Source organism: Cricetulus griseus, chromosome 3, assembly GCF_003668045.3.
Source record: "Cricetulus griseus strain 17A/GY chromosome 3, alternate assembly CriGri-PICRH-1.0, whole genome shotgun sequence".
In the NCBI taxonomy this organism is placed as follows: domain Eukaryota; kingdom Metazoa; phylum Chordata; class Mammalia; order Rodentia; family Cricetidae; genus Cricetulus; species Cricetulus griseus.
Genome location: NC_048596.1, coordinates 131,333,703 through 131,352,577, shown reverse-complemented (window position 1 = coordinate 131,352,577; position 18,875 = coordinate 131,333,703). Strand labels below are relative to the sequence as shown.

The window sequence follows — 18,875 nt, the reverse complement described above, 5'->3', positions numbered from 1 at the left end:
TACATCTAAAAACAGTTGAAATAAGATTGTATGTACTATATGTACTATATATTCTATCACAGTGAAAGGCCTGTAGGATGGTAGTTAAAGTCAGCAACTCTTGTGATTTGCTTGGCATAGGGAAAGTTTAAAGCAGGCTGTTGTACAGTGTGTCTCTACTGGTCACTAACCATGATTTAATTCCTAGGATTCCTATGCAAGCTATGATGTCAATGGAAATGATTATGACCCATCTCCACGATACGATGCCAGCAATGAGAATAAGTATGTCCCTTCACAGCCTCCTTCCTTTCCTTACAAAGAGAAGGCATGCAGAAGTGCTGGGCTGTGGGTTCTTCTCCTGCCTGGGTGCTGTTCGGGGCATGTCTAGGCCTCAGAAGTCACTTGACCACAACTCTTTGGGCACAGGTGGCTTCTTTAGAGTTAGCCTCTCCTTTTAGAGTTGCCTCTGCTGGCTGGACAGAAACGGTGAAACACGGTCCCTGTTTCTAGCCTTGTAGGATGTTTAGAAAAGTCACCTTTGTCTTAGATTCTCTGTAACTGTGTTCAAATATCAGTTTGGTCTGTCTGAGCACACAGGTCATATGCTTGAGCTTTTGACCTTATGACCAAGACAGGAAGGCATGAATGATGCTGGACAAATAATTCAAATCCCTGCTCTATACCCATTGGTTGTGTGATGTTTGCCCACATTTGAGAAACTGTGCTGAGACAGTCTTTATGTCTTGGAGGTTGCTCCATGCAGATGTCCCTAGCTCAAGGGTTACTAGGATGGGTAAGTGAGGTGATGTGTGGGAATTGTTTACACTGTATAAATTGCCACCTCATGCGACCTGAATTGGTCAAGTGACCTATGCAAGCTCCTGGCATTTCCTTCGTCATACCTGCTTGTCCTGTCTATCAGCATGCCTGGTTTGCTTAACTTTTATCATTCTGCTAAAAATACTTAAAGGAAAGTAACAAAGCCCTTTCTCCCTTCCCCATGTTGACAAAGCACTGGCCTGTGTATGTCTTCCCAACTTGCTTATGTTAGTCAACTTTCTATCATGACAAAGAAATGCTGGAGACTGTTGATTTAGAAAGAATAGGTAAAGCTACATGCAATGGCATTTGTCTCTGGTCCTAGATACTCCAGGGGAAGACAGGAGGTGCTTCTGAACCTAGGAGTTAGAGGATAGCCTAGACAATATAGCAAGATGCATCTTTGAAAGAGGAGGGATAAAGAAGGGGGCGGGTGGAAAGAGTGGAAGAAAGACGGAAATAAACAGACACAGAGAGATTTATTTTGGCTCACAACTTTGTCCCTATCCTTGATCAGCCGGTCCATTGCCTGCATCATGGTGGGAACATACAGTAGACATACAGTGGGTCAGAATAGTGCATGAGATCAACCAGAAAGTCAAAAGAGAAGGGGAAAGTGTCTGGGTCTCACAGTCTCCCTCGGAGCATGCGTGCAATGACCTAAATCTCTACCTGCTAAAGATACAGCCCCTCAAAATAATGTCACTGTATACAGACTTTTCTTTGGGCTGCTAGCTCACAAATAATGATATGGACATGGAGATTTATTTATTATGAAAGCTCCACCTTAGCTTAGGCTTGTTCCATTAGCTCTTATAACTTAAATTAACCCGATTCTATTAATCTCCGTTCTGCCATGTGATTTTTTTTTTATACCTCTTCTCCATTTCTGTATGTCCAACTTGTTCCAAATCTCCTGGCATTTCCTGTGCGCCTAGATTCGTCTTCCCAATCCCTTTCTCTCTACCCAGAAGTCCTGCCTATACCTCCTGCCTAGCTATTGGCTGTTCATCTTTTTATTACATCAATCACACGACCACATCTTCCTAGAGCTCACAAATATCCTACAGCATGTCACCATGGGACTAACTAAGCCTTTATTTAACACATGAGATTGGGGGCGGGGTCTTCAACATCAAGAATCCATCAGTATTCTATCATGCTGTGGGTTCCACAAGGTGCCGTGCAGGGCCACTGGGGCGCTGTGTGCCACATGCCAGATGCTGACCTCCCAGAGCTCCTGGACTGCTTTCTGCCTCACGTCCCAAGGTGCCCTTCTGCTCAGCAGTGGGGAGGCCTGGGGCACAGGGCCTGCTTCCTGGTCACACATCAAGGGGTGGGGAAGCATGATCTATATTCCATGCAGTGACCCTTGAAGGGCGGAATCAAATCCCAGTGTGTGCCCTGAGAGAAGGCCTGGCCTTGGAGGCTGTGACAGTTCCAGAGAATGACAGACGACTCCTTTCCAAAGGGCTAGCATGCAGACCCGGGACCATTTTTAAATTCTGTTACAAATCTGAATCAACGATTCCGATTCCCCGTGGTCTCTCCTCACAGATGTACTATGAAGACTGGCCCATGCTTTGGCCTCCTCTAGAGGAAATGACCCAGTGTGGCACATCAGAAGATGGGGTCATTCCTGGGGAAGGCAATTTGTTTCTCGGCTGATTTCCTCATTGTCTCCAGCCTCTACTGAGTATTGGACTAAAACTGTCCTTTCCCAACTCCTGTTATACCCCTATGGAAATGACAGAGCCCTGTGCAGGCAAGCAGGGTGCTTGTTGGGACACAGGGGACAAAGACAAAAGTGCAGTGTTTTCTTCCTTTCTTTGTATCGGTCAGGCGAGCATGGAAACCAGCACACCTCTAAGTGCCAAGGGCCAAATCTTTAGTCACAGGGGACAGAGAACTGAGCCAGGTCTGTGAACAGCCCTGGCTGTGAGTGAACAGTAACAAGTACAGAGATGCCCAGAGCCATGGACGCTGGCAGCAAGCCTTACTGGGAATCTATTGGAGGCATCCTTGAAAGAACAACCTGGGAAACATTGTTTGCAATCTACAGATGGCAATCAGGGCGGGGCAAAGCCTGGTTGAATATATATGCCAGAAGGGCTGCCAAGAAAAAGGGGGTGGGGCTTTGCTGGCATGTCAGGCATAGGGATAGCTGACCTTGGCTGTAGAAATGATAAGCACTGTACAGGATTCATTAATAATTGCTGGGCCAGGACCTCACTTGCTTTGTTTTTGTTTTTCTTTGCTTCAGACATGGCACCCGTTGTGCAGGAGAAGTTGCTGCTTCAGCCAACAACTCCTATTGCATCGTGGGCATAGCATATAATGCAAAGATAGGAGGTAAGGCGGAACATGAGCTGGGAGCAAAGGGGCCAAGGGCTGGATAGAGGACACCCTTCTTCCTGTGGGGCTCAGCAGCCTTTGACCTGGGTATGGCACTGGCTTGGCCTGAAGCAGCAGTGCCAGCTTCATCACAGTCCAAGCAGCCAGCATAGTAGGTGATGTCAAACTAGGAATTGTTATGTTCCTGCCGTGGAGGGTCCCATTGGAAGGGAATCCCGTCCTTGCCACCCTGGCCACTGACTCACCTCTGCCATCACATGGACCCTGCTGACAGGCTTCCGTATCCCCCTATCCCTTCCCAGACACGCTTGCTTCCCTATGGGCTCAATCTCCTGCTGCTGTGTAGCAGCTTCCTATTTCTGGATTTGGTGAAGTGCTCCCCACAAGTCATCCCTCTGCCTCCGTCTTTTTTCTGGTGGAGTTGGTGTGTCCTGGGCTTCAGCTATCTGGCTTTCTCAAGCAGTTGATCAGTCAAGCTGCCCTTGCTAGCATGAGGCTTTGAAGCAAAGGGAGCCACATCTTCCTGTGTCCCACCAGAGCCCGGCAGTGTGATAACTAAGTTGCCAGGTTTTCTGAAGTGCCCCCTGAGTACAGAACACAGCAGTGGGGCAGAGGAAAGGGTTCCAGGCAACATCAACGATTGCTTATCCGTGTCTCTGCTGGACTCGGGTGTTGCAGTTTCATCAGCATCACCTGCAAAGAACAAGAGGTGGGGAGGTTGGGTCAGTGGTTTCCTGCATCACCCAGTCCTTGCAGAATTTCTTGGGTTTTGAATAAGCAAGTCCCAAGTGTTTACTAAATTAGGAACTCACCTGCCTCTCCTTGAACTTGTTGAAGTGGCTGGGACTTGTCATTTGGTATCAGGTCTCAGGTCTAAGCCCACTCACACACTCTACTGCCTGTGTATGCTTGAACAACTTACATGTCCTCTGTGAGCCTAAGTCTGGCAGAGCAGTGGCTGCCTCCCAGGTTTGGTGTGGCAATAAAATCAGATATGGCATTTGCAGGCTTTGCCACAGGGCTAATCTCCAGGGAGCTGCTGACTCCCTCCCTCTCCTGTTGCAACTCTGACATAATCAAAACAGTTCATCTTACTTTGAGTGAGCAGATAGACCCTCACTGTTCAGGTCATTCAAGCCTTGCTTCTCCGAGTCAGCATCACTGACTCCAATGTCTGCTAGAGATGCAGATTCTTTACTTCTCCCCAGGTCCACCAGCCAGACCTGCAGATTCCCGGGGAGCTTGTCTGGAAAGGGTAGTTTGCAAACACTGGCCTAGAGGACTCTTTGGGGCCATGCAGATGGCTAAGAGTGTAAGGATAGCTCAGGGGAAGCAATGCTTGTACAGACCCAGCCAGAAGAGCTGCACAAGTGCAATGTGCTGTCCTTGGATGGTTCTACTCTACCCTCATTGCAAAATTGTGCCTCTGAGCTTTCCAGGGTCTGGAGAAAGAGAGTACCTCCTGTGCAGGGCTGGGAGCAAGGATGTTTTAAAAATTAATTTACTGAACATCTTCAAGCACGTACTGCATGTATAACTCTGGGCAGCCACTGAAGGGGAGAAGAAGATGCCAGACATAATTAGGAGCCTCTGGGAGCTCAGAATGCCTTTGGGATGAATAGTGCTGCCTAGAAGTCAGTAGGAGACCAAGTACTGAAGTGAGACAGGCAGGGGGAGCTTGGAAGGGCAGAAACAAGAGGCTCAGCTGGATCCTGACCCCGAGGCTTGGCTGCCCACAGCCAAGGAGGCTAAGAAATCAGCAGTATGGAGCTGGGAGGAGCCAGACTACCTAGGGACGGGACAAGGAAAAGGACTCGGTAGAGGAAGACAAATGTGAGATAGCGCTATCCTTAACCCAAGGGACACATGGCAGCCAGTATACCCAAAGCTGTCATGCACAACTTCAGCTTCTGCATAGATGGTCACCTCTTCTACCTGCCCCTCCCCTGGCGCCCACCTCTGGGCAGGGTAATTTTGGAGGTGGCCAGGTGATTAGGGTGGCCACTCTCTGAGTTTTAATGCACACAGCAGGGGATTTCTCTACAGTATCTCTGGGCTGACCCTGGGGTCAAACCTTTCTATGTCTGTCTTTGTCTTTCACCTGTTGCTCACCAGAGTAAAATGTATATCCTAAGTTGCCTCAGTTTAGCTGGAATAGGTCACATACAAATCATGTGTAATGTATGAAGCTGAAACAGATTATTTTAGTTCACACTCTCATGCTTTCTAGTGGATGGTTCATGTGTTTGTGTGTTCATTGCTATTGCTTTCTAGTTTTTATTTTGACGCACAGTCTTGCTATGTAGCCCTGACTTGCCTGAAAGTCTCTCTGTAGCCCAGGTTGACCTCACAGAGCTATCAGCCTGACTAAGTGCTGAGAGAGTTGGTGTGTGCAACTTGACTCGGCTTCCTCTGGTGTTCTTGCTTTAAATACTCAAATCAGCTCATTGAAAGATATACTTGTCTGTATATCTAGTGTTTCTTTTTCTTTAAAGATTTATTTGTTTATTATGTATTCAGTGTTCTGCCTGCACGTGAGCCTACAGGCCAGAAGAGAGCACCAGATTTCATTATGGATGGTTGTAAGCCACCATGTGGTTGCTGGGAATTGAAATCAGGACCTCTGGAAGAGCAGGCAGTGCTCTTAACCTCTGAGACTATATGTAGTGTTTCAGTTTTGGGTTTTCTATATTTTCAACCTGAAGAACTTGTTTTTTTGAAATAGGGTCTCAGTCAGTAGCCTAAACTATTGTGGAGCTCTGTGTGTAGCCCAGGCTGGCCTCAAACTCATGGCATTTTATCCTAACTCAGCCTCCCAAGTATTGGGACAAAAGGATCAAGTCACTGTACTCTAGAATTTTTTTTTAAATTTTTTTGACATTCAAGTATTCTGGTGAGAAATTCTCCTAGAATTTATTTGAAAATGTCTTTTTTAAATAAAAACTACTTAATAAATTTAGTGTGGGGGGGTATGTCCATGCATACAGAGGTCAGAGGAAAACCTGTGTGAGTTGGTTCTTTCCTTCCACCATATATGTCAGGGATTGAACTCCTGGCTCTTAAAGTGGTCTTTGTCTTTACTTTGGAAGGAAGTTGTGCTGAACAGGATTCTAGCGTGCTACTTTCAATGTTTTAAATATGTCTGTGGTCTCCTGGCCGCCATTGTTTCTTGGTGAGTCAGGAGCCAACCTTACTGCTGCCTCAGCTGTTGTGTGATCTGTTCCTGTGGAGGCCTGATGAGGCTTTCCCTAATTATTATTTCCCAGTGATGATAATGACCTTTGGTGTAATTTGCTTCTTATTATTCCAGCATGTAGTTTGCCGTGTTTCGCAGTGAGGTCGCTCAGTACACTCCATATATATTCTGTAAGATATGTTTTACATATGTATATATATCTTACAGAAAAAAGCCGGTGTTTGTTTTGAGGTTGCAGTTACCAGGCACATACCTCATAGGTCACTGAGGCTCTGTTCATATTTGAAAATCTTTGTCTGTTTGCTTTTAATTAGATGGTTAGTGTGATACTGTCTCTGAGTATGACTTCTTTTTATTGTATCCAGTCTGTTCTTTTTTTTTTAAAGATCTATTTATTTATTATGTATACAGTATTCTGCCTGTGTGTATGCCTGCAGGCCAGGAAGAGGGCACCAAATCCCATTACAGATGGTTGTGAGCCACCATGTGGTTGCTGGGAATTGAACTCCAGACCTTTGGAAGAGCAGGCAGTGCTCTTAACCACTGAGCCATCTCTTCAGCCTCCCAGTCTGTTCTTAATTCCACCTAATTACAAAGTTTCAGTTATCGTATTTTTCTGTCTTAAGTTTTCAGTTTGCTTTATTTCTTCTAACCATCTCTAAATCTTCCTCGAGACTCCCCACATCTTCACTCTAAGTATCTTTTATCTTAGACTCTCTGGGCCAGCAGCAAGAGTTCCTAGAGTCTTCTGTACTAGGTCCAGTAATCCTGTCATTTTTAGGTTCCTAACGATTAATTCCCCTCTTTACAATGGTTCACATACTCTTTTATTTGCATGTTTAGTTACTTTTATTGTATAATTATATAATAAAATTTATTATACAATAAAAATAATCTATATTGTAGAATTTAGAGCCTGTTGGGTTTTTTCTGAATACTGTAAAATTTTGTTATAGCAGTGACTTAAGTTTGAATTTTGAGAGACTTATATATAGTCTTACAGACTTGGTCAGGAATATAATTTTTGTTCTTGTACCATGACTTTTTGGTATTTCAGTGGAAACCTGCATCCTAGGGTCATAGAGCTTGGTGCACAGCTTGCCCTGGTTTGGACCTGTTGTCTTCCTCCTAGAGTTTTGTTTTGTTTTGTTTTTACGAACATTGCCTAGACATATATATTTCAGGGAGTTGCTGAAGGATTGAGTGAACGTTATGTTTTTCCCCCATAGCTGTGTCCTTTCTGAGATTACTGCTTTCAATTTCTCAAAATCTGTGTCCTGTCACAATTGACTTCTGGCCTTGGCAGAGAAAGGGAGAGCCCCTGTAGAGGAAATCCATCTAAACGTAGACACCCAAGATAGTTAGTTCCCTCTGTTAAACCATTGGATCCCTATCTATTTCTGCCCTCTTCTGGCTGCTTTCTGGTGCCCTTAAAAATGCACTTGTGTTTCTCAGGGTCTGGGGTGATTATCTGTGAAGAGGTGATTTGCTACGATCTCCTCTCCCCTTACCAGAACTAAAACTCGAAACTCATTTTTTTTCCAGACTACTAGAGTACACATTTGTTAGCATTTGTCACATGACAATCATCTCAAAGTGTATTCCTTAGTAAATATCTGTCAAGTAGTAGATCATGGCTACACTAAATGGTTCAGGCTCAGGGTCCCTCTTTCAAGATGTAAGTCAAGTTGTTGGCTGTGTCTGTGGTCTGACACTTTACTGGGGCATCCACTCTCAAGATGGGCTATATGTGGCCGTTGGTGAGAGACCTTTACTTCTTGACAGCTGTGTGCTGGGGATGCTGGTTCCTCTATGTACATACCTTTCCCCTGGGTGGTTTTAGTGTCCCCATAGCATGGGAGCTAGCTCCCCTCACTGAAGTTGATTCTTTTATGACCAAGTCCTAGAAGTCACACTTCTCTCATTAGCCACATTCTACTTGTCAGAAGTGCATCACCAACACTTCCAAAGGGAGAGGTCATTGGTTGCACCTTTTGAAAAGAAAAGTGGCAAAGCATTTTTAGACTTAGTTTAAAATCACCATGTTGGGATTTTTTTGTTTGTTTGTTTGTTTTTTTGTTTTGTTTTTCGAGACAGGGTTTCTCTGTGTAGCTTTGGAGCCTATCCTGGCACTTGCTCTGGAGACCAGGCTGGCCTCGAACTCACAGAGATTCGTCTGCCTCTGCCTCCCGAGTGCTGGGATTAAAGGTGTGAGCCACCAACGCCCGGCCATGTTGGGCTCTTAAGGAAAAAACTGCCTATTTATTCAAATGGAATAAATTTTACCAACTTTCTTTGTAAAATTGTATGTTTCTTTTAAGTTTTATCACATAAAAATAACTAAAGGAAAAATAGTGGGTCTATCCAAATTGCATATTATGAAACAAATTCCCCCAGTTACCAGCACCCCTGGCCATACTGTCATTAAGTATGCCACTTATGTTCAGGAGAGATTAATATTCTCAGGGACCAATAGAGACATATCACTTAGAGTGGGGAGCCCCCAGTGTGTTTAACCAATAGTCTCTGATGTATTTCATTTTAGAAGACTTTAATTTTTTATAAAGTTCTTGAGCTACACGTGGATGACTTGTGTTCTTTTTCTATGTGTGACATACCAATAAAAACCCGATGAAATTTTAATAATGTCAAATTTGTTTATCTTCCTTTTGTGACTCTGGAGTTTGGGATCCAGCATAAGAAAAGCCCATGAAAATAATTGGTCTCCTGTGTTTCCTCTGAAAATGCAGTGTTTAGGACTATAATTTATCCCAGAGCTTTAATGGAATTATCTTTTATTTTTACCTCCTATTCCTATGGACTTTTTCCCTGTGAATAGTAAGAAGGAGAATCGCTGACATCCCTCACAGATTGGTGTTCAGCTCAGGTGTGCACACTGCCTGTCCCATCCCACATCCTCCGTGTACATAACACAGGCTTCCCCCCCCCATGGTCCCTTACCCTGTCTCTAAGTCCTATAAATGCCATCACTATTATTTGGAGAGTTTTGAGTTTTCCTGTTAACTTATAGGACAGATTTTCTCTTATAGGCCTTCTTTAAAATATAAATATATATATATATATATATATATATATATATATATATAATATATTCCTGCTATTCTCACACATTTCCTCTTCCGGATGAACTTGAGAATCTTCTTGTCGAGTTCCATGAGAATTCCTGGTGGGGTTTTGACTGGTATTGCAGACAAAGTATAAATTAATTTGGGGGAGAATTGACACCCTTACAGTGGTGAATCTTCCCACCCATGGAGCATCGTGGTATGTTTCTATGTTTTTAGGCTGTTTTAAAAGTTTTTCCTTAAAACGTTTTATCACTTTCTCCTTCTAGAACTTCCACACTTAATGAGATTTATGTCAAGGTTGGTATTTAATATATATTTACAATCATTGCAGAGGTGGATATAGGAGAGGCATTGATTGTGTCTGACTGCCTTGTTTGAATGCTGTGAGGTTTATGGCTTTTCTATGTGTAAGTAGCAGGCACCTGTGTAGATGGTGGTGGGCCATCTCTAACACTGGCAATTCATTTCTTTTTCTTGTCTTTTGTCAGTATATAGGGACTCCTGATAATAATTACTGAATGGCTGTGGTTTGTGGGTTCTGTTGTCATATTTGATGTATACAGGAATAGTATTATTAAACCATTTGTGGCTATCTTCTGCAAGTTTCCCGTTGTTGTCCTCTGTCAAATTGAGGCAACTGTATCTTATTTCTGGATTTCTGAAAGTTTTGATTAAGAATAAGTATTAAATTTGTATTAGACGCTCCTTTAAAAGGCATCTACGGAGATGACTGTGTTCTTCCTGACATGTGCCATTTAGTCTGTGTAATGTAATAAAGTACATGAGTATATTATTTCTTTCCTTCTTGGAATAAATCCTGTTTGATCACAAGTATTGCTCTTTCAACCCACTGCTGCATTCAGGGTTGATATTTTGTGTGTGTTTGTATACTTGTAAAATAGATTAGACCACAGTTCCTGTTTGGGTGGTCTAGTGGGATGAGTTAGAGAATTCTCTCTCTTTCTCCTGCTCTGAAGCAGTTGTCTTATTGGGGCCTGGCCTGGTTTGGGGATAGTAGTGGATTTGACCAGTCATTCTGCATGATTATAGTCACCGTCTGGGTGGTCACTCATTTCTCCAGAGGTTCAAGTCTGACAAGCATAATGTATTCTCATAGTTTAATGGTATTTTTCTATGCTTATAGTTGTTATTCCTGAATTTATTTTATAACTGTTTTTCCCCTTGATGAGTGAAAGGTTGTTCTTTCCTCTAAAAAAGGGCTTCTTCACACAACTGGAGTTTTTTTAAATAAAAGGTTAATATTTCATGAATTTCTTGCTTTTAGTTCCTTTACCTTACCTTTATTATTGTTTATTCCTAGCTCCTTGAGGAACACTTGTTAGTATTTTTAAGTTTAGGCTTTTCTATATCCTAATGAATGAACATTATCTACATGTTCTCCCTGACCCCCGTCACTGGCTTGATTAAACGGTGCTGTTACTGCTGTTTATTTCTGAATACGTTTTAATTTTTTTATTTATCATAACTGTGTGTATGTGTGATGTTGTGGGGGCATGGGAGTGCTGCAGTGCACACGTGGAGGCTGGTGGATGACACTAGATTCAGTTATCTTTCTGTTGTGAATTCCTGGGATTGAACTCAGGTCTTTGGGCTTGACTGCAGGTTCTTCCACTGAGCTGTCCTGCCACTCAATGTCTGAATACTTTTTTAAATTTTAGCTTAGAGCTTTGTAGGGGACAGTAAGCCACACCTGCTAGAAGCTGGCCACAGGTGTGCCTGACCACGCCTGTCAGGGTGTGGTCAAGGTGAGGTCAGGATGACTCGTGATAGGTTTTTAAGGGCTGCAAAGCACATGGGGGCCCTTTTCTCTGGCCTGTCTGACTTGCCTCCCCTTGGGACACTCCGGCTTGTGTTTGGCTGGTGTTTATCTGAATAAAGATATCTTAAGCTTACAGACTACGGGTCGACTTGTTATACCTGAAGAGTTTTCTCTTTAATCCTGGAGTTACTTAGAAGCAACTTATGGAACTTCCCACTGGATAAATCCCTTTGGTTCTTTGCCCCCCCCCATGTTTCACTGTTGCTGTAGGGGTCAAAGCCACTCAGGTTAGCAGGTCTGGCTGCCCACCAGCTCTGAGGCATTTTGTTTTGAACTTGCATTCATAAATCAAAGGATTTTTTGTGTAAATTAGAATATGCATCAGTTGAGCTTACTCTTGAAAAACTAGAAGCTTTGGCCATGCAGGGCCTCATCTCTCAAGGCAGCAGTTACTGGCAGCTGCATGGTGGCCATTCCTGTCTCAAAGGAAAGTCCCCCGCCAATGTCATGGTCTTGTTAATAAAACTGGACACTTTGCCCCTTGATCTTGCCTGTAGACATCTGCATTTGTCACCAGTGTGTTTGATCAGTTTAATGAAACATTTCCAGAGACTTTCTTAATTTGTTAAATTTTTTGACAACTACATACACACACACACACACACACACACACACACACACACACACACACACACACACATATTACATATACATATCTGATATATATAATGCATTCTGAATAATCTCACTCCCATCCCCCTCACTCTTCTCCCTAAAAATCCCCTTCCCACGTTCATGTCTTTTGGGTTTATTCTGTGGCCCATTAAACTTAACCAGGGACATTTATGTGATCACGGGTTTGAAACTATCCACTGAAAACAATGACTCTCCTCCAGCATGTTTCAGTAGCGGGTAGCAGGGAGGGATAGCATGTCATAAGCCCCTCCCAGATCCATGACAGATTATTGACAGGGCCAGTCTTGTGCAGGCCCAGTGGTGGTTTGTGATTCTGTTAACTGCATGATGCCAAGAAGATGGCATTTAGCAGACCTTCCCCCATCTTTTGCCTCTTACATGTGTTCCACACTCTCTCCCATGATGTTCTTTGAGCTTTAGAGAGGGTGGCAAAAATTGTTATTTACAAGAAAGCACTCAACCTATCACTTATTCTTGACTCCCTGGGAAGCTATGAGTCTCTGCATTCACTGCAGAGGGGCTTCTCTGATTAACGCCGAGGGTAGTAGCATTTGTCTCTGGGTATAGTCATAGATATTTAGAAGGCAGCTTGACACTATATCAGTTTAGCTAAACAACAGTAGCTAAACAACTCCAGAAAGTTCCTCCTAGAGCCCACAACTTCCCCGGCCATGTGTTTATAGGTAGGTTTATAAGTATTAGGCAGGAGTTTCCATAGTCTAATGTTGAAGACCATGCATATCAGGCATAAGATATATAGAAATCAAGCAGATAATGAGCTGGAAACATCTTCTCTACTAGCTAGATTTCACAATGCTGAAACAGGCTATGCAGCTCACTGAGGAAGAAAAAGTGTCAGTGATCCCACCTGGAAGTGAATCCTATGAATTTCAGTACCAAACTGTCAGTCAAGTTGTGCATGTTTGCGCAATAGTGGCTTGACCGTAATGCAGGTAACCACCTACTCTCTGATTGGCTTTGGGGTTCACTCCACATCAAGAAACTCATGCCTGGTAGTATGGCTTACTTTTTATTTCTCTGATCGGTTTCTGAGAAAGGCAGTGGTTCTCCATAGATTTGTCAATTTCTTTATGTTTCTGCTGTATGCCTTTTACAGTTATGTTACAAGTTACATAAAAGAAAAAAAAAACCAACAAGTTATATAAAAGATATGCCTTCTTAGTGTATTGGATCTTCAATTGGTATAAAAAAATAATGTCTTGGCTTTTTTTTGCCTTTAATTGTAATTTGACTAATGTTAATATTTACACACTGGCTAGATTGTTTTATTGTAACTTTCATTGTACACTTTTTCATCATATTATTTTTAGCCCTGATTTTGGAATCAGAATGTATCTGGATTTAATTTTTAAACAGAAGCGGAGTCTCTTTGAAGAGGGAATGTTATATATTCACACATATGCCGATTTCAAATATATTTGGATTTATTTCTGTTATGCTTTGTTTTCATAAATATGATTCTGTCTCACACACAGCCTTGCATGTTTTTTGATAGATATAAATTTCTTCAGTCTTCTTCTATACAAATGGTTTTTGTTTTATTTTGTATTTTGGTGGTACTAGGGATTGAATTTAGAGCCTTACATATCCTAAGCAAATGCGCTGACTGCTGAGGCTCATACCAAGCCTACTTCTTTTTAATCTCTATGTTCTACTTGTGATTACGACAAGCCTAAGTCATGTGTGTTTGTTTATGTCTCTTCAGTGTTTAACATCCAGCAGCACTCATGCTCTTCTAAACAAAATAAAGCCTCAACATAGCCCTCCTTTCCTTTGCCATCACCTCCAGGCCCCTCGCCCTATCCAGGATTTTTACTCTATATTACTTATAATAAATTTGAATTATATATCAACAATTATGTGTTCTTATAAAGATTTGACTATCTCTTTGATCACCATTGTTCCTTAACTTTTTCTTTTATATGAATTTTTAAATTCTTGCTATTTTTGTTAAATGTTATGATTTACCTAATCACTCTTTGATACCTAATTTTGAATGTTTGCTATACACACAGATGGTTATTCAGATTGTAGACATCCTGAGTCTTTGAAATCTAAAGATTTTATTTTCTTTCTACAAAATTGACTTGAGTTTTGATTTTAAATTCAAACCCAAATCTCAAAACATTATCCTTTGGTCTTTACCAATCAGTGTTGCTGATAAAGGGTCTCTCTGTCTTTGGTCCCTTCCTGCCTCTGATCCCGAGTACTGGGATTAAGGCGTGTACCACCACCGACCGACCTTCACTTGGAATGTTACTTTCTATGATATTAGTATAGTCATTCTGGCTCCTTTTTCATGATTTTGTGTATGATCTAATTTCCCCCTGTCATTTAATTTCAAACCTACCTAGATTGGTTATATTCACATGAAGTTTCTTGTAGAGATTATATATCCACACATAGATTTTTAAACCCACACAAACAATCTATGACTTTCAATTACTTTACTTTGACCACTTACATTTAATATTGTTAGGGCTTAAGTCTGGAAACCTTATCTTTAAGTTTATAAAACTGTGTGTGTGTGTGTGTGTGTGTGTGTGTGTGTGTGTGTGTGTGTGTGTGTCTGTGTGTCTGTGTGTAGATTTATACATGTGATACAGTGCCCATCTGGGTCCAAAGAGGTTTTCAGATTTCCTGGAGCTGGAGTTACAGGCTGTTGTGAGCCTCCTGGTGTGGGTGCTGGGAACTGAACTCAGGTCACCTGCAACAGCAGTAATTGCTTTTAATATCTGATCACTCCATGATTGATAATTTATATTTTTTCCTGTTATTTTATTTGTCCCTTTTCTTTGCCTTCCTGAAGGGTGATTAAATATTGTTTTGATTTGTTTGTTTGTTTGTTTTTTCGAGACAGGGTTTCTCTGGGTAGCTTTGGAGCTTATCCTGGCACTCGCTCTGAAGGCCAGGCTGGCCTGGAACTCATAGAGATCCATCTGTCTCTGCCTCCCAAGTGCTGGGATTAAAGGCATGCGCCACCAACAACCGGCTAAATATTGTTTTTGTTTCAGTTTGATTTATCTATAGTATGATTTAATGTATAAAACTACAGATAATTTATCAGACTATGGTTATTTTAGAGCTTGAGTGAGGTGTATTTGTTTTGTATTTTGATGGCCCTTTTATACCTCCCTTTACACCTCACTATTCTCCCCCTGTATAATATTCATAACTGTCTTAATATATACATATTAGAACCACATCAGATATTTTTGCCTCAGCTATCAAATGTGATACAGAAAACTCAAGAGGAGATGCAATGCCCGGTGAGTCCATCTATAATTTTGTGTCTCTTGGAAAATTTGGGTAGACTTTTACCTTTACTTTTTTTAAGTACCTTTTCAGCCCTCCCTTTTATGGACTCTGGTGGCATCAACATTAGATCTTTGTTATAGTTCACGTCCTTTCTTCCTGTTGTTCTGGTTGGGTGATTCCTATGGGTCTGTCTGACATCCATGCTTTCCCTCCTGTGTGCCTTGCATTTTGATGATAGTTCCTTCAGTTCTAATGGTTCAACTTGTTTTTCCTTATACTTGCATTTCTCTGTAATAATCTCCATTTCTTTGTTAATGCTTTCTCACTTGTGTCAAGCATGTTTCTAGTTGCTTGCTGAAACATTCTTAACACTTCACAAGCTGTAGCTCCACCGTGGCATTCCTTTGCAGCTGGATCACTGTCACTGCAAACCTGTACTTGATGTGATATATGGTTTTCTTGGGGTGGATGGGTTGGTTTTTCAAGACAGGATTTCTCTGTGTAACAGTCCTGGAGCTCACACTCTGTAGACCAAGCTGGCCTTGAACTCACAGAGATCCACCTGCCTCTGCCTCTGGAGTGCTGGGATTAAGGACAGGCACCACCACACCGAGCTGTGACACATGATTTTCATTAGAAAGCTGTGCATTTTGTGATGAGACTCTAGCCTTGCTTAAGCCTCCTGTCTTAGCTTTCTCTGACATGGCTCCAGCAGGGGAGGGGGGAGCTGCTTCTTTCCATAGGTGTGTGTGTGTGAGCATCCATGCTTCTCTTCATTGATCCTGAGCATGCTGAGAACTCTGCTCTCCATGTGTCTTCAGTGATGTCACTATGAGGGCTATGTCATGACTGTGGCCAATCCCTACCAGATTGCCTATGGCAACTCCAGGGAGGATCAGAAAAGCACCTGGATGTCTCCAGGTTGAGGTCAAGAGTGGGCTTTCATGAAAAAGGCCTTCCTTTGTTTGTGACTAGAATGATAGAATCCCTGCTTTCTTCTTGCCATTTTCTAACACCGCTTGGCTTGGGGAGAGGGGCCTTGTTACTTCTTCACAGAGGTGGAGGGTGAGGCATACCACCCAACTGTGTGGGCTGGCCCTATAGTTTCTCTATGCTATTTGACTGGGGTAAACCAATTGTTTTTGGTAAAAGTTTCCTGTTGGATTACTAGGCTTCCTTTTTCCTGATACTTAACCTGAAGAAACAAAGCTTTTGTTCCTTTTTACCCTTCTGTCTGTTTCTAGTGATATTTCTGGGCTGCCATTATCTTCATCTCTAACTCTGGCTTAAATGAGATAAAAATAGAAGACAACAATCTGAGTGTGGTAGTGTATGCTTATAATCCTAGCCCCTGAGAAGCTGCAGCAGGAGGGTGGAGAGTTCAAGGCCAGCCTGACACACATAGCAGTGTCAGTGGCAGCAGGGGTACAGACACTGCTCCACACTGTCATCCAAGCAGGCTGGGAAGTCCTTTTTCAGAGTTCTCTACTCTGTCAAAACCAAATTCTTGGCCATGCTGGGGAAAGGATTTTTCAGGATAAACTAATATGGAAAAAGGTAGAGTTTATTAAAAATAGAAAGTCTCCTAGGGAAAGAATAGACAAGTCTGGGCTTCTCAGGTAAGAGTTGTCCTGTGCCAGCCTGGTTGTCACGTCTCAAGGGAGAGTTGCCCTTATGTGGCTGAGGAGTAGTGCACTATTTTGGTGGCTCCCATGTTACATCTTGAAGGGTTACCAAGATTTTTTTCCCACTCCTTTTGGATAAATAGGGTTATAGGGAAGCTTTGGAGATGCCTCATATGGGATTACAATCTAATAAAATAAAACCAGAAGCCACTAGGGTTAGGACGCGTCATTTTACTGTAAGTGGCTTTCTCATGAGATTCCTAGAAAATTGTGGGTTCACAGTTGGGAAGGGAGAAAGCCTTAGGCAAATATTGTTGACTGTGTTGTAATTCTTGAGTCTCAGCTGGTGAAAGCTTCAGCCAGATTCTTGAGTGAGGAGTATGAGAATCCAGACCACAGCTACTGTAAGGACATTCCAAGCCCCGCCCCCTCCTTGTTCTTGCATCATGCGCCCATAACTTTCCATCTTTCTATCCGGTCTCAGCAAGACTCTGTCACAAAATAACAAAACACACATAAAAAGAAGATACAATGGGGTTGGAATGATGGCCCAGTGGTTAAAAACATTGGCTGCTCTTCGGGGAGATGTGGATCTGATTCCCAGCACCTGCATGGTGGCTCACAACCATCTGTACCTCCAGTCCCATGGAGATACAATGCCCTCTTCTTACTTCTGGGGGTCCCGCACGCACATAGTATACAAGGCATACATGCAGGCAAAACACCCATGTAGGGGAAGCTGTAGCCACACCTACTTAGGGGCTTGCTACAAGTGTGTCTGACCATGCTTGCGTGGCTACAGTTTCCCCTACACACCCATACATGTAAATTAAAATTCAAGGAGGAGGATGAGGGAGATGAGACAAGATCCCACTACCATGTCATTCTTAACAGAACAAGATCCCAAACCAGTCTGCCTGCCTGTCTGCCTTTCTGAGTTCCCCTGTTTGTTTCATGCACCATCTCCAGGGTTGGGCTTTATGAAGCAAGAAGAATGGAGTGAATAATGTCTGTCCCATCTTCCTGGAAACAGGAGAGCTCTAGCTGATTTTGACAAATACTATGACATCTTGCATCATTTTGTGCATACTGATACTTATTTTGGAGGCCCCCTGCCTGCATGCACTCTCTTATCTCTGTCTTTGGGGGAACCATCTGGCTTGTACAGTTTCTTTGGAGACAGAATCCTGCTGTGTTGCCCATGCTGGCTCCAGACTCTGCATCCTTCTTCCTTGGGCTCTGCAATGCTTGGATGGTGGGCATGAGCTATGACTTCTAGCTGTGTTACTTTCCAATTTGATGTTTGGCTTTCTTCAGATATTTGCTGGTTTTGGTTGTGCACTCACAATTGTACTCACAAATCTTCTTGGCTGTGAGTGATTATCAGTCTCCTGGCAGGGTCTGCCTGTGATGGGAGAAAACAGGTACCTCATGCAGGAAGGACCATCCTTTTGAAAGGGTGCTGGGTGAGCTACCTAGACTCAGGACATCATCCCTTCTCTCTGGCCTACCACCATCTCTCACTTGATTCATCTCTGATGAGTCCTGTGCTGCTGCAGGCTCAGCCTGCTGGGAGGCAGCTGTCCTGCTGGATGCTTGCTGGGGATCCCTGCTGACCTAGCTAGCTCCCAGGCCTAGGGTTTGAGCTCTTGTGGAATTAATCTCCTCCAAGCAGACTTGTAGCAGGGTGTTTTCCCCTGCTACCTGCATCTCATCTGTGCTGTCTCAGTTCCTCTGAACACCTGGCATGCCTATTCCAGAGTTGTTCTTTTCCTTCTCATGTTTTAAGTCCTGGGGATTTGGACCTTGAGGAAAGGGAGGCTGTATGTTCAGTTCACTTTCTGCTTGCTTCAGTCTCCTTAGGATTTTATCTTTATTATCAATTATCACAACAGTAGTAGCCATTGCTGACTGCTTTTAGTTGTGAGTGCTACACCAAACTCTTCAGCATTCTGCCTCTACATCTGATCCTCAGAAGGATTCCTGAGTTGGTGTTATCATGGCCATTTCACACCACCAGAAACGCAACTGAGCAGGGAGGTGAATTGTCACCT

At 42.9% G+C, this 18,875-nt stretch overlaps 1 protein-coding gene across 3 annotated transcripts in view; it reads left to right on the top strand.

Moving 5' to 3' along the window:
- Pcsk6 (proprotein convertase subtilisin/kexin type 6) overlaps positions 1–18,875 on the top strand; it is a 190,178-nt gene that overhangs the window by 66,554 nt on the left and 104,749 nt on the right. For all 3 annotated transcript variants that reach the window (XM_035441384.1, XM_027408098.2, XM_027408096.2), the window contains exons 5-6: positions 188–264; positions 3,065–3,153. In XM_035441384.1, the coding sequence (XP_035297275.1) occupies positions 188–264; positions 3,065–3,153 (166 nt within the window). The remainder of the gene's footprint in view (positions 1–187; positions 265–3,064; positions 3,154–18,875) is intronic.